Raw genomic sequence first — 16395 nt, 5'->3', positions numbered from 1 at the left:
GAAAAAACATTTAGCCCTGATATCACATCCTCTAAATTTTGGTCAGTAGACAGCTTTATGAATGTATTCATGGTATCCTTTGACTTTGAAGTTATTACTTGCAAATAAATACTACTAATGTACTATCTAATGTCTAGGTTGGTCATAACTTTTCTTTCAAGGAGCAAACATCTTTAATTTCGTTGCTGCAGTCACCATCTGCAGTGATTTTGGAGCCCCCCAAAATAAAGTCTGTCACTGTTTCCATTGTTTCCCCCATCTATTTGCCATGAAGTGATGGGACCAGATGCCATAATCTTAGTTTTCTGAATGTTGAGTTTTAAGCCAACTTTTTCACTCTCCTCTTTCACTTTCATCAAGAGGCTCTTTCGTTCTTTGCTTTCTGCCGTAAGTGTTGTGTCATCTGCATATCTGAGATTATTGACATTTGCTCCTTGGAAGAAAAGTTATGACCAACCCAGACAGCATATTAAATAGCAGAGACTTTATTTTGCCAACAAAGGTCTGTCTAGTCAAAGCTATGGTTTTTCTGGTAGTCATGTCTGGATGTGAGAGTTGGACTATAAAGAAAGCTGAGTGCCAAAGAATTGATGCTTTTGAACTGTGGTGTTGGAGAAGACTCTTGAGAGTCCCTTGGACTGCCAGGAGATCCAACCAGTCCATCCTAAAGGGAGTCAGTCCTGAATATTCATTGGAAGGACTGATGCTGAAGCTGAAACTCTAATACTTTGGCCACATGATGCAAGACCTGACTGACTGGAAAAGACCCTGATGCTGGGAAAGATTGAAGGTGGCAGGAGAAGGGGCCAACAGAGGATGAGATGGTTGGATAGCATCACTGACTCAATGGACATGAGTTTGAGTAAGCTACAGGAAGTGGTGAAGGACAGGGAAGCCTGGGGTGCCACAGTCCATGGGATCGCAAAGAGTCGGACATGACTGAGCGATTGAACTGAACTGACTATCTAATATACCATCTCAAATTGCAGGTTTTGTTACCTCTCTGTAGCAGTTGGCTGTGTTACTGTTCATAAATAGTTGTTCTGTACTTTATTGAATTATTTATTTAAAATTATTAATGTCATTTCAGTTATCTAGATTTTAGTTGTTCAGAGTTTGTTTCGTTTTCATTATTAGGAAGTTGGTATTGAAGTCTTTAGGTGATAGATACTTTCTTTAAAAGAATTTACTTTGGTATTCAAATCCCTAAATTTTCAACAGACTGAGTATTTTCTCTGTACTTAGATAGCTGCTGTATTCTTTGTGTTATGTTCAGGTGAGCTTCTCCTTTTCATTGGGACCATATTGCTGTAAGTTGATGCTGATAGCTACCTTTCAATTTTTTTAGAAAGTAGATATAGTTGCTGTTAGTCTTGGAAATTGTAAAACTACATAATATTGCTTTTTTGCTCAAATAAAATGAATTCTGAATTTCTTCTTTTTAAAGCTGTTCACTGTGATCAGTGGAGATAGGGAATGTTCATATGAAAGTCCATCATGGATAACTAGTGGCCACACACTGATATTTGTATTGGTAAACACAGTTGACTTCACTTTGCCACACTGCACACATTTCATATACTTACGTTCATACAGGTTTCAAAGAGATCAGATTTCAAATAGTCTGTTGTCAGAAATATGTATATTGTGTTTCTAACTATTAATGTATCTTTATTCAAATTTAAAATAAATGTGTTCTGATTATTTGATACTTCACAGAATAGCATGGGTGTAAAACAACATGCAGTCTTTTTGTTTGTAGTTTAGAGTCAGGAGAATGGGGAGACTAAAGAAGGTAGCACATGGTATTTGGGGAAGAAGCAAGGAGAAATGTATAAAACATATACTTCATTTTTTATACTTTATAGATGAAAAGAGAACCAGAAAGGTACTTTACCAGCTTAATGTTAATTTTGTAATTGGTTGGAGCAGTAAAATTTTATTTTTCATTATAATGTGCCATAAGCTCTTTCTATAGTGGACTAGCCATTATTTGATAAAGACTATCCTGTCACATTTTAATTTCCTCTTTCTGGGTTGCATCTGAGGGTGTTCATTTCTTTTATATGTTTTTTCTTTTCTATAAATAGATACTTTCTTCTTGCTAAAAAACAGGAAACTATATGAATTACAGTTCTTTCTTTTCATCTGCTTTTCACTTATATCTAGCCGGTGTCAAATTGTCAGATTCTATTGGTTTTTCTCTCTCAGTTCTTTTAAACTTGTTTTTGATCCCTCTGTTTTAGGGGATTCATTTGTTTTTTGTTGCATAACTAACATAAGTTCCTTGGCATTCTTCCTTTATTCATGGTGTGGTGTGTGTCACCATTTAAGCACAGTTATGAGAAGAGGTTGATCAGGATAGATTGGAAGGATACTATTCTCACCATTTCCCAGTTTTAAACCACCATGAGAATGGGGGTTAAGAAGGAGGAAATAAAGAGTATCACAATCTCTCTCCTTCTACCCTTCCTTCCCACCCTTACTCCAGGAAATCCATTGTTACTCAAAGGTTTATTTTTCTAGTAAATGTTTAGGAACTAAAATATTATGAATGTTATAAGAGTCTGCCTATGAAAGCTCTGTTAAAAAGTTTTTTAAATGCAGTTTTTTCTTTCCAAATAAATTTTCCACTGTCTCTCTCTACTTAACAGTTAAATGGTTCATATCTTTCCTCCTAAGTTTTCTTCTAAGAATTATATAACTTTAACTTACATTTAGGTCTTTGATCCATTTTGAGTTAATTTTTGTATTTGGTATAAGATGAGGTTCCAGCTTCATTGTTTTGCATACACATATCCAGTTTTCCCAACACCATATATTGAAAAAAATTGTCCCCTTTAAATGGTCTTAGTATACTTGTCAAATCATTTGACCGTAGGTTTTATTTCTGAAATCTCTATACTATTCTGTTGTCTGTGTGTCTGTCTTTATGCCAATACCACACTTTTAATTCTGTAGCTGTATAGTGAGTTTTGAAATCATAAAATTTAATATTTCCAACTTTGTTCTTTTTAAAATTATTTTTGCTATTCAGAGTTCCTTGAGATCCATATGAATTTTAGGATGACTTTTTTATCTATGCAAAATAAAATCTGGGATTTTGATAAGGATTGCATTGAATCTATGGATCACTTTGGGTAGTATTGCCATCTTAAGAGTACTAAGTTTTACAATTCATGAACAAGGGTTTTCTTTCCACTTACTTATGTCTTCTTTATTTTCTTTCAGCAACTTTTTGTAGTTTCAGTGTCTCAGGTCTTTAGCTTCCTTTATTAAATTTATTTGTAGGTATTTTTTGTTGCTATTTTAAATTGAATTGTTTTCTTAATTTCTTTTCCAGATTGTTCACTGTTAGTGAATTTTTGTATGTTGATTTTGTGTAGTACAACTTTGCTGAGTTCATTTACTGGTGGAGTCTTTAGGATTTTCTATATTTACGATTTTGTCATCTGCAAACAAAGATAATTTTGCTTCTTTCTTTCTAATTTGGACGTCTGTACTTCTTTTTCTTGCCTGTAACTAAAATCTTTTTATCCTCCTTTCACATCTGACAGTAAATTTTTCTTTAGATTAACCTTACTAAGTATGCATTTAATCTCAGAACCAACTTTGTGAAAGTACTTTCTTGGTGCTTTATGTTCCACTCATCTTTATATTTATCCTTCAGTTCTCATTTTCCTGGTCCTTGCTTTGTTTGATCTGGGTCCATACCATTCTCCCATGAGTATCTGAGTCTTATGCCAGTTTCTCCATAGAAGTTCCCCTCTGCTGTGAAACATTTATTGAAGACAAATACTTAAGTAGTTATTAAAATTTATATTTTAATGTCTTTATAGTTGGTTGGGGCTTCCCTGGTGACTCAGCTGATAAAAAAAATCCACCTGCAACATGGGAGACCTGAGTTCAATCCCTGGGTTGGGAAGATCCCCTGGAGAAGGGAACAGCTATCCACTCCAGTATTCGAGCCTGGAGAATTCCATGGATAGTATAGTCCATGGGGTCACAAAGAGTCAGACACAGCTGAGCGAATTTCACTTATAGTTGCTTGAGCAAGGTGTGCTTCAGCATCATCTACAGCATCTCAGTTTACAGAGGAGCCTCCATAGATGGATTTTCTTTTTCACCATTAACATTTCTTTATGATCTATCTGATTGCTCTTAATCCCCTGTCCCCTACCCCTCAGTGATCTTGGTAAAAATTAATGAGTACAGACACATTGGTCTCTCTTCAAAAGAGGCTTCGAATGATGGATACTTTGTATCTTGGGATTGCTTTAAAAAATAAATAAATAAACCCATAGCTTGAGAGTTGTAGTGCTAAAAGAGTGATTGAGAAGAAATCCTAACTTTTGCCCATAGATGTTAATACTTTCAGAAATGAGGCCTTGATTTCTGTTTTGTTTCAACTTTTTTCGTTAGATGATGTCCTTTAGCGATCCATTTTCATGAGGTTTATAGATATCTCTCTCTAATCTGGTGTCCACAGCGTTTAGTGTGCTTTAGAATTACTTGGAGGGTTTGCTAAGCACAGATTGCTAAGCCTATATTGTCTCAAGTTTCTGGTCCTTAGCTGGTTTGACATGGGGTCTGATCATTTGCATTTCTAACAAATTTCCAGGTGATGCTTTACTGCTGGTCCAGGCACCACAGTCTGAGAACTAGCAGTGTAAATCATACTATTTAACTTTCTATACTCACATAATTCTCTTTGTCTAACCTAGACCATTTTGACTTGGGTTTTCTGCCACTTTCTAAGTTATAGCATGTTTTCTTCAACATCATTTCCTTCTCAGTTTTAAAAACCTAATTGGTAATATCGCTGTTCTTATCATTCCCCCATGGCATCTTAGACATCTTTGTTTTACCCCTCTGTCACAGACAGTTCAGACTTTCCAAAGCATGCTGTATCTGTGATGGTGATGATGATGATAATAGCAGCAGAAACAATGATAAAAACAGCTAGCATTTATAAAGGATATTCTGTGCTGGGCACTTTTCTAACCATTTTATTTGAATTAATTCATGTAATCCTTGCAACTGTCCCATGCTGTAGCTACTGTTATTAACCCTAAGTAACTGATGAGGAAACTTAGGCACAGAAAAGTTCTCACAGCTAGGAAAAAGTGGAAGAGATGGGATCTAACTTAGGCTTTCTAATTTCAGGGCTCAGATCCTTCGTTCCTCTGTTATCCAGTCCTTCCCTCCTATGCTGTTGAATTGACCAAAAAGTTCTGTTGGGTTTTCCAATAAGATCTTATACCATGTTATACTGCCTCTCCATTCTCTGTCTTGAAACCAGCTGCTTATTTTGTTTTCCATAATCATAGCCTCTTTGCCCCAGGCCTAGTAAGGCTAACTTGCCCAGTTTCTTAGTATCTGTAAGTGCTAGAGCTACAGCCTCAGTCTCTCAAATGACTGAGCCCATACTCTACTAGGATTCCCCGGTGGCTCAGACAGTAAAGAGTCTGCCTGCAACACGGGCGACCCGGGTTTGATCCCTGGGTCAGGAAGATCCCCTGGAGAAGGAAATGGCAGCCCACTTCAATATTCTTGCCTGGACAATCCCACGGATGAAGAAGTCTGGCAGGCTACCGTCCATGGGGTCACACAGAGTCTGACATGACTGAGCGATTTCAGTATACTCTAATCAGTATGCATCCTCTGCATACAGTATGCATCTCAACTCAGCCATATACCAAACTCAAGTCTCTCACAGCATAAGAATCATATACCCAGTATTGGTTCAGATTTCAAATTAGTGGTTTCCTGTTATCTCTTATATCACAACAGAATACCTGGTTTGGTTTTAGAGTCCCCTTTGTTGTTGTTTAGTTGCAAAGTTGTGTCTGACTCCTTTGCAGCTCCGTGGACTAACCCACCAGGCTCCTCTGTCCATGGAGTTCCCAGGCAAGAATGGAGTAAGGTGCCATTTTCTTCTTCATTAGAGTCCCCTACTCATCTTATTTCAACCACTTTAAAAAAGCTATTTGGTAAACCCTTTGACACAGAGTTCTTTTACCCATCTGATTCATCTTATGTACCATTTATTTTACAGTAAAGTGTATTAGCATTCTAGGCTTCCAAACTGCTATGTCCCATCTTTCATGTTGACCAATTGTGTTCTCCACCAAGTAGTGTTAAGCATCTTGGACAATCTGTCATGCTTGAGATTGTACCTCCTGTGTGTGTTTGACTTAAGATAACACTGCTGCTACTGCTGCTAAGTCGCTTCAGTCGTGTCCGACTCTGTGCGACCCCATAGACGGAAGCCCACCAGACTCCACCGTCCCTGGGATTCTCCAGGCAAGAACACTGGAGTGGGTTGCCATTTCCTTCTCCATAAGATAACACTAGTTCTCTATAATTTGAGTGAGAGCAATGTTATAATCTACCTTATAAAATAACATAAATTCATTATTAGACATGTATAGTGTCCCATAGATGACAGTTAGAGATGAAGGTAGAAAAGCAGAATTAAATGTCCACTGTGAGCTATAAAGGTAACAGTTCGAACTCCCTGAGAAAAGAAAATAGAGAAGTCTACATGGTATTGAATTTTCCAGATCTCTAGGATCTTGATTTTCCCGCTTGACTTCATCTCATAATTCTTAAACATTCTTCCTACCTCCCTCAACTTCTCCTGCCATCCTTCAATTTCTTTCTTACATATCTACCCTCAGTTGCTGATTTCTGTCTGTCTACTAGCCCCAAATTTCATTATAAAAATTGTTACTAAAATTTTTAGATGTATAGGGTCCCTTGAGCAGGGACCAGGGCTGTCTTTGTCAGAACTCAGCAGGTACAAGAATTATTCTACTGCAATGATAAAATAATAAAATTCTAGGAAAGTATTTAAGAGATTTAAGAATTAAAATATTAATAATTTCTCCTATACAAAGCAATATTGGATAAATAAAATGTTTTATTATTTTTGAATTCGTGAGATTACAATGAAAGAGGTTCTAATATTGGCTGCAGATAAAGTAGCCTGCAGATATGCATATGTCACTTGAGATCTCCATTTGTGATAGTGATTTTTTAAAAATAGGCTTAAGTTTTACAGTTAACAGAGGTGAGAATTCTGCTGTTCCAAAGCTTGCTTTTGGCAGAGAACCATTCTGTTAGCACCCTCAGTCTTGGTTGCCATGGAGACAGTAGACTTTATTTTAACATACACTTAAAATATACATACATACCCTGAGATTTAAGTGTGATTTAGTTGACTGTAGATTTTGAGTATCAAAAATACTTTCTATTTTTTAAAGACTTTATATTTTTGACCTCCAAAGAAAATAGAGTAGAATTCTGGTCATGGTAATGACAAAGTTTTACATTACTTTTTACAGGGTGTTTTAGGAATAACTTATAATCCCCCTGTGAATCAGTAATGGATGAGGATTTTGAAGAACATGCCGAAACTTTTGATAAAAGAAATGTGATCTTAAGCACTCACATGTCTGGAACACCTATAGTTATGATATAGTGTATATAATGCATACAAATCAATTTCAGATTTGGCTAGTACTTTTGCCACCAGTGTTATACTAAGCACATTCATCCTATTACAGTTTATTTCATAGAATTCAGTTTAAAAGTACCAAAGCAGTCTTCATAATTTTAACTTTTAATATATTTAACTATTTAAATGTATATCAATAATGTTCCTTAACATTTTTGCCTAAAAATCATTAAATAAAATTCACACTAGCTTTTAATATGAAAACTTTCAATTCATGAATTATGCTTTTTTTGTTCATTCATTCCTTACAAGATTGAGTGAATTCCATGGCATGGAATATTACTGTTCCATAGACCTCATAATTATATTTGTAATCAGATCACATCTCTTTATCTTTAGCAGCCAGTTGCAAAACTCTCATGGCCTAGTTAATATCTTAGTCCACTAGCAGTTTTGACTTCTTACCTAATAGCTGAGCAGTTAGGTAATTGATTTCCTTGTTAAGCTAAATAGGTTAATCCTACTTAAGGTAGTTATCACAACCCAGTGTTGTATTGATAGTTATTTATGGATAAAGAAAACTTTTGGTTACATTTATTATAAACAAAATCTTAAAGCTTAGTCCTATACTTTAGTCAGTTAATACCTGCATTTAATGGCAAAAGAAGACAAAATCAGAAAGCTCTTTGTTTTATAAGGAAAGAGAAAATAGCTAAAGGTAATAGACTTGACAGGTACAACTTATAATAGTTTTGATGATTAGATTTTAGTTTTTCCAGTTTGCAGTGACTTTTTAACAAGGCCCATCTCCTCTATGAAGAATGCAGTCAATTTTTTTCTGGCACAAAAAAAAAAAAAAAAAAAAATAGGGTAACCTGATCTGAGTCTGACAGAGTGTGTCGTTCATTTAAGTGCTTCCATCTGTTGCCTGCTGTTCCCCTTACTCATGACCCCTCTATGTTTCTCTTTCCTTTCTCTTTCCCTGTTCCTTTCCTTTTTCTTGTTTTCCTCTCTCTCTTTTTTTCCCCCCTCTCCCTCTCTCTCTCTGTCTCTATTTTTGTCCTTAGCCCCTCTGAGGAAGGCAAAGTTTGTTGAGAGCCCACGAATTCCAGAATCCGAGCTTGGCTCACCAACCCTCACTTCAGCTCAGAAACTGGACGTGGATGCATACTGCCCTGGTAAGCATGCATGCAAAGTATCTGCTTTGAAAGAGGGAGGTTTGGATTAGGCCCATCCAACAGAGCAGTGTTTTGCATGTATATTATTCATAAAATCACAGCTGTTATCTCTTGTGCAATTGACTGTGTATTTTCCTTATTAGAGCAGTTTCTACTGAACATCCTTTTTGATTATTGATATAATTATGTAGATATTGAAAACAGCTTCAAGGATAATTTTCAAAAGAACCAAAATAATTTGGTAGATACATTCTCAGGGTGATTTGTGTGACCTGAGATACTTGAAGAAATTTTGCTTTGGCCATGTCCACTCAGCAGTGTTCAAGTGTGAATAAAAATGTCAGTTCAACCCGAATCCTTTGCATATGATCTTTTTTTTTTTTTTTTTTTTTGCCTTAATCCCTGTTGGTTTTCTGAACAGTTATAGAAAATAGTTGTGATGTTGGAAACATTATACTTGAATTAGGAAAAAAAGTTACCGTTTCCTGATTTGGACTCCTGGACACTCACTGTTAGAAATACCTCTCCCCATGAATGGCCTGTAAGCACATGTGGGAGTTCACTAAAACCCTTCTTGTGTGGGAGCCAAGCTGACACAGACTCATTATCAATGCTTAGATTCTTCCAAACTTAGATGAGTTGCTTGGCAACATCCTTTACACTTACTCTACAGTGAGTCTATAGAGCCATGTTAGAAATGTTCACAGCTCTAGTTGAGTATACAGATCAGAGCTTCAGTAAAGAACTTTAGAAGACTTTGTTTTAGGTCTGTTGTTTATTCCTGCTTATTAAAATCAATGTTAAACCACAGTGGATACAACTACTGCATATTTACTGTACTAGAGATTAGCAGAATAAGGTGATTTCTAGTTCTAGGTAAAATATCAGTAGCTGTAATCTGAAATGTCAGGCTAATATACCTCTGAAGCCAGGTAAGACATGTATTTTTTTTTAAAAAGACAGGAGGCAAAAAACTTGAGGCAAACCTAATCAGAGATATTTGATTTTATGAACCAGCGTTGAATATTGAAGGACCTTGGGGATTTCACTTTCAAGTTGCAGAACCTTGGTCTTCATCCACTGTTGTAAATGACTTTCATTTTTAAATCAATCACAGGTAGGTGTTAGAAACTAGCTTTTCTGTTTCTAAAAGGAACAAACTAGTGTCTTAAAATGACACTGTAGCACTTTGTTAAAAGAAGCCCTGTTTTGAGGTATTGTCACATTTCTTGGACATTGGAATATTATACTCTGCATTTCTTATGCAAATTTTAGTATAATAAAGTAAAATAATTAAATGCACTAATTCTCTGTTCCTGCATTGAGTTTTGGAAGAGAGGTTTGGAAGAAAAGAGAGGTCTTTTCTTTTTCAGATTTGCAAATCAGAATTAGTGTGGGGGGACTAATCTTTCACTTCCTGATTGCCCTATCTGACATCTTTAATCTAATCTAGTGATTGTTACTGTCAAGAAGCAAGGGAGCTGCTGTTATTTAGAATGCCAGTGCTGAATCACTGTGAAAAATCTTGTCCATGTTATTACTTATGAATATTTTCCACAAACATGAATCTTCGCTGAATTGGAATTGAACCAAACTAAACCTCAATTAACATTTTCAGAAAACCAGGAAGAAACTAAAGCACATTGCCAAAATGTTAATTGCCATGCTCTACAGTCTCTCCTTTTCTTATCTGAAGCAGATTTAAGGCATAGACGCTTCTTAGTGATTTGTTCTTTTATAACAAATTCTGTGAAAATAAGTTTCTGCTGAGATAAGATTAGTGACCTGAGGGTTGAAGCTGTAATCTTCTACATAGTACCAAAAATTAACAATAAACAAGTCAATTTAGTATACTCATAAAGCAAACAAATAATCCATTCTTTCTGAATTTCTCTTACATAGGCTATCCTAACAGAATAATGATCATATTAATATTTTATGATATACATAATAATGCCATTAAAACTAGTGATCTGATATCTTCCTGCTTTATTTATTATCACATGCAAATTTGGAGAAAGAGTATATGTCACAGAGGCAACAAGCATAAGCTAAAGGTTAAATGAGCACTGGTTCTCAAATTTTAGCGTGCTTCTCTGGTGGCTCAGTGGTAAAGAATCCACCTGCCAATGCAGGAGGTGCAGGTTGAATCCCTGGGTTGGGAAGATCCCCCAGAGGAGGAAAAGGCAACCCACTCCAGTTCTTGCCTGGAAAATCTAATGGACAGAGGAGCCTGGTGGGCTACAGTCCATGGGGTTGCAAAGAGTCTGACATGACTTAGCGACTAAACAACAACAATACCAGCAAGAATTACCTGGAGGACTTCTTCAAAGGCAAGTTGTGGGACCCGACCCCAGAATTCCGGGTTCAGCAAACCTGGGTGGTTGAGAATTTATTTGCTTCTCTAACAAACTTTCAGCTAGTGCTGGATGAGGTGCCACACTATGAGAACCAGCTGGGTTACAGGGTGGCTGCAGGCTGCACCCTTCAGGCTCACTCTGCTGTTGACTTCTGAGGAGTAATTGGTGATGTTGTTTCTTTATTATCCAGACCTCAACATTGTGGTGTCTGTATTTTAGGTGGGAAGAAGAAAGCTTTTGTTTCTGAGAAATGGAAATGTATTTTCCTTGGTTTGTGTTTTGGTCCATGGTATCTGAGTACCTGTAACTAGTTTTCAGTGTTGTCCTGCCAGGAAAAGGAAATTGTGGATCAAATCAGAGCAAGTCGTTGATGTTTGGTCTACCGGGACTAGGGAAGGCTACAATGGGATATAGATATTGATCCAGATTATTTGTCTAATAAACTGAAGGATTCAGTCTATATAGCATTAGATTTTAGAATACCTGTTTTACTGTCCCTCAAATCAGATTTGTTGTATGCAGAAAATGTGAGGAACAGTACAAGTAAACAGTATGTTTTTGTTCTGCAACTGAAACCATTGAGATGATCGATGATGTTACATAACTGAACTTCCAGAGGCAGGGGGAGGTCAAGCGAATTGTGTTTGATAATCGTCTTACAGTGAGGAAATTAGGACCTAGAGAATTTGAGTGATTTGTGTGAGGGTATAAGCAGGATTTATTGTTGAACAGAAATACAGTGCCTCTAACTTTATTACTGTGTAAAATTCTATAAGCATCCCTTGCTTGACCCTTAAATTAAAAAGTAGAAAATTCAGTTTTCAAGTATGAGACAAGACTGTATTCTCTTTTAGGGTAACCAGCTGATATTAGTGATTGCAGTAAAACAATTGCCTAAATAAGAGAACACACTCATCCTACCCTCTAACTTTTCTGCCTACAGCATTGGTTATTAGCTGTGTGATTTTAGGCAAGTCACTTAACTTGTCTAAGCTTCAGTTTCCTCATCTCTAAAAATGGAAATGGTAATCTTAAATCAGATTAATAAATACAGAGCACATAGTAGAATGCTTGTTTTATAGTAAATGCTTATAAATGTTAGCTAATTTTGTTATTATTATAGTGATGATCCTGAGTGTATAACACAAGATCTTAAAGTGTTTTTTAACAGGAAATACAAGATGTAAAGGTTTATGGTCATTTTTAGTTGGAATGTATCTGCCTCTGTTTCAATTACAGTTTTCCTCTTAGTAGTTTTGTGATCTTGAACATGTGTAATTTCTTGGTGCCTCAGTTTCCTATCACAGTAGCATTACATATAACATGATGTTACTTGATAATTTAACAAAAAAAATATATGTTTGCATAGATACATGGATACACACTCAAAGGGGGAAATGTCCAGAAGAATACACCAAAGTAACCTTGGTTGCCTAAAGAGGGAGAGAATTGGGATTCTGTTTGTTGTCAGAGGAGAGAGTAGCATTCATGAGCTAGTGTTCATGTTAGCAGTGGTTGTAGCTGACTGGTGGGATTACAGGTGATTTTTCTTTTCTTTATTGGGCAGTATGTGTTAGTTTCAGAGAGCTCAGGTTCTGAAATTAACTCTGCATTTAATTCCTGACTCTGTCACCTACTAGCTGTGTGACTACATGTAACATTCATAGCCTTAAATTCCTTGTAGGATTGTGATTAAAAACAGCTCTTTTTTTTTTTAATAATAAATTTTACTCATGGAGTTGTTAAGATTAAGTAAAATAATGTATATGACAGATGCTCAGCTCAGGTGAAATAAATAAGAAATGTATTACCCTTCCTGTTGTTCATCATCATCATTATACTTTTCTTTTCTAAAATTTCTGCAGGGAATTTGTATTGAGATTTTTCAGTAATCAGATGCTACTAAAGGATAGCAACATTCCTTCTTAGTTTTTTCAAGCTTTTTATGTTGCACATTATAACAACACATAATTTCAGGTATAGAAATGAACCTTGATACAGATGGCAGGCCAAGTTGACAGTTTTATAGGACTTTTGATACGTGTGCAAGGTTAAGAGCCAAAGTCCAGACCAGAGTTCTGAAAATAGACAGGCTTTTATCCACAGCAGATACTTTCAGGAATTTGAGATTAATCTTTCTGTAATAGATCCTTTTGAATCTCTTTAAAAATGGCACTGTCCTTCAAAGGACAATGTTATTTAAGGTGACAACAAAATTAGGATGTATTTGAAACTCAGGAATGGAAGAGAGTTTTATGATACTTTCTTACTTGAAAGTGCATATTCATATTTATATAGTTTTTGAATTCATAAAAGACTTTTCATTTGGATTTCTTAACAGCATTGTGTATTCTATAGCACAAGTGCAAACCACTGTACATGATGAAATATTTCACATAAAGTGAGTAGTTCCTTGATTCCTCTTTTCCCAGCTCCTGTGTAGTCATGGTCATTCCACTTAGAAGAAAAGGATGATCTCTTTTCTCATCTTCCGTTGTTTGTTTGTTTGTTTTTCTGAAAACATTATCAGATGTTACCTTTATTCCAAATGGTTTGGCATTCTTCTTTACTTTACTGTGAATTTTATACTTTAGAGATAAAACCTTCTGTTTGGTTTTTGATTGGCTTATGGGTACCAGGAGCCTTTTTCTTGTAATTCACAGCTTCTATTATGTTGTATTTGTATTTCTTATGTCTACTGTGTTGAAAACACAGGTATACTGCAAGATTTTTAACCAGAGTTAAATTGGTGAGTTATGGGTGAAGGGTTTCTGAACCCCTTAAAATTATATACAAACACTCTTCTACATGCACCTATGTACTTCTTTCTGTTAATATAACAGCTTCTCAGAGTGATCTGTAACACATCTTTCCCTACTACCCACCCCCAAAAAGGAGGAGAAAAGAAATGCTGTTATAAATGTTGAAATAAAATGAAGGTTGTTAATGGTACAACTGTTAGAACAACAGCAACAAAAACCCCACCTAAATGTTGGGTAGTAGACAGACTTATAAATCAGATGAAGGTAGAAATGAACTGCAGTGCTGCCCTAACCAGGATGTGAAACAACTAGAGAGAGGGAGCAGAGAGATAAACAGGAATGATTTCAGTGTATTTTTTTTGTCTTTCTTTTTTTTTTATTAGTTGGAGGCTAATTATTTTACAGTATTGTAGTGGGTTTTGTCATACATTGACATGAATCAGCCATGGAGTTACATGTATTCCCCATCCCGATCCCCCCTCCCACCTCCCTCTCCACCCGATTCCTCTGGGTCTTCCCAGTGCACCAGGCCTGAGCACTTGTCTCATGCATCCTTGAGATGGATGAAACTGGGGCCCATTATACAGAGTGATTTCAGTGTATTTTAAGCATGAGAGATACTGCCTGAAAACTGATTATGAGCATAAGCCCATCAAAGAGCTAGAATAAGAGAATGAATAGCTTTTCATCCACATACTCCTTTATCAACTAATAAGTTCTTAACATATTAGAAAGTTCTTTCAGTGGACAAGTGCTTTATTGAATAGAACTTTTCACTTTGAACGTTTTCAGTTGTTTTCTTGATTTACATTTTATCATTATTTAAGAAATTAGCCATCTTTTTAAATCGAGATATAGTGAATTTACAATGTGTGCTAATCTCTGCATACAGCACAGTAACTCAGTTATACACATATAGACCTTCTTTTTGTAATATTCTTGTCCATTATGGCTTTTCGCAGACTATTGAATATATAGTTCTCTGTGCTACAGTAGAACCTTGTTGTTTATCCATCCTCTGTATACTAGTTTACATCCGCTAACCCCTAGCTCCCAATCCTTCCCTCCCCCATTAACTGTCTTTTAACTGACCTTTAGATTAACTCTTCTCAAGGTGTTTTACATCACAAATTATAAAGACTTGGCCTGTGAGTATGGTGCTTAGATCTGTAATTTAGTTAGGTATCCAAATGGGAGTTTTTTTAATTAACTCTAAAATCTGTCTTAACTTTGGGTTTTTTTGAGGCAGTGAAATGCACTAGTTTAGACTGCAGACCTGGGAGCCAGGCTGCCTGCGTTCAAATACTGAGTCTACCACTTTGTGCTTGTATGACCTTGGGCATATTACTTAATGTAAGAATGATTAATTTCCTTATCTGTAAAATGGGGATTATAATATTACCTGTATCGTAGGAAGGCTGTCAAGATGTAATAATTAAAATATACAAAATAATGACAATTATGTGGTCCAGAGTTAGTTTTAATAAATCTTAGCTACAGTTAAAGTGTTCCACAGCCTTTACTACTTTTCCTCTAAGAATGCTATGTGTGGAACTTTCCTGATGGCCCAGTGGTTAAGAATCTACCTCCCAATATAGGGGACATGGGTTCAGTTCCTGGTTGGGGAATTAAGATTCCACATGCTGTGAGGCAACTAAGTGCATGCAGAACAACTAGAGAGAGGCCTCTGTGTCACAACTAAGATCCAGTGCAGCCAAATAAATATTGAAGAAATGCTGTGGGTAATATTATCATTATCCTTTTTATGAGAGCATTTCACAAAGAGGATAAAATTGCACCTATAACCTGCTGTCACTGGCCTGTTTCCATAAGCAGTCTATGTATAGATACTAAGCTTTGTGGGTTTTGGTGTTTTTTTTTTTAATGAAGGCAGTTTTTCATAGTGATAAATAGCCCTGGGATCATATAAACTTGGCTAAGTCTAACCATGCCACTTACTAGTTGTATAACTTTTATTATTTAGTTTTACTGATTTTCTGGTTCTTCATCTGTAAAGTACAGAGAGTAATATCATGTACTCCATAGGGTGTTTGTGATGATTAATTAAGATATAAGGTACTTATTAGCACAAATTTCTGGAGCATCAGTTATTATGATGAATAACATCTCTCACATATATATATGTTATTATAAATTTATTTCTGAAAAAAAAAAAAGCAGTTTTATGTTCTTCTTTCCCTATGCAGTATGTATATATTCCTGCAGCCCAGTATTCATGAAAAATTCAGTGGAACAAAGAAGAGACGGAAAGATATTCTTGACTTGTGTTTTGATACTTAAGAAACTAGAGATTTTGTATTTGATGTCACCACTGCCATCCTTCATCTCTAAGTCACTTGAAATCCTCTTTGTCTCTCTGTTTTTCCTTGTTTAGAAGTTGTTTGTTATAACATTTAAATTTAGGGAATTCCCTGGCAGTCCAGTGATTAGGATTTCATGCTTTCACTGCCAAGGGTCCAGGTTCAATCCCTGGTCGGGGAACTAAGATCCCACAAGCCACCAGGATCATCCAAAAAAAATTAGTTAAAAAGCAAAAATGACAGCCTAGGCTGTGGTCATCTCAGGGTTCAACTGGAGAAGGCTCGTCTTTCAGATTTATTATGTTAATGTTT

At 36.0% G+C, this 16395-nt stretch overlaps 1 protein-coding gene across 3 annotated transcripts in view; it reads left to right on the top strand.

The window, feature by feature from the left end:
* Positions 1-16395, top strand: part of TANC2 (tetratricopeptide repeat, ankyrin repeat and coiled-coil containing 2) — a 373034-nt gene that overhangs the window by 183001 nt on the left and 173638 nt on the right. Inside the window, exon 5 of one of the 3 annotated variants that reach the window (XM_065909776.1) lies at positions 8530-8640. The exons of the other annotated variants lie outside the window; for them this stretch is intronic. Within the exon in view, the coding sequence (XP_065765848.1) occupies positions 8530-8640 (111 nt within the window). The remainder of the gene's footprint in view (positions 1-8529; positions 8641-16395) is intronic. 3 annotated transcript variants of the gene reach the window in all.

This window comes from Muntiacus reevesi, chromosome 18 (genome assembly GCF_963930625.1).
Source record: "Muntiacus reevesi chromosome 18, mMunRee1.1, whole genome shotgun sequence".
In the NCBI taxonomy this organism is placed as follows: domain Eukaryota; kingdom Metazoa; phylum Chordata; class Mammalia; order Artiodactyla; family Cervidae; genus Muntiacus; species Muntiacus reevesi.
This window is presented reverse-complemented; position numbering and strand designations above follow the sequence as displayed.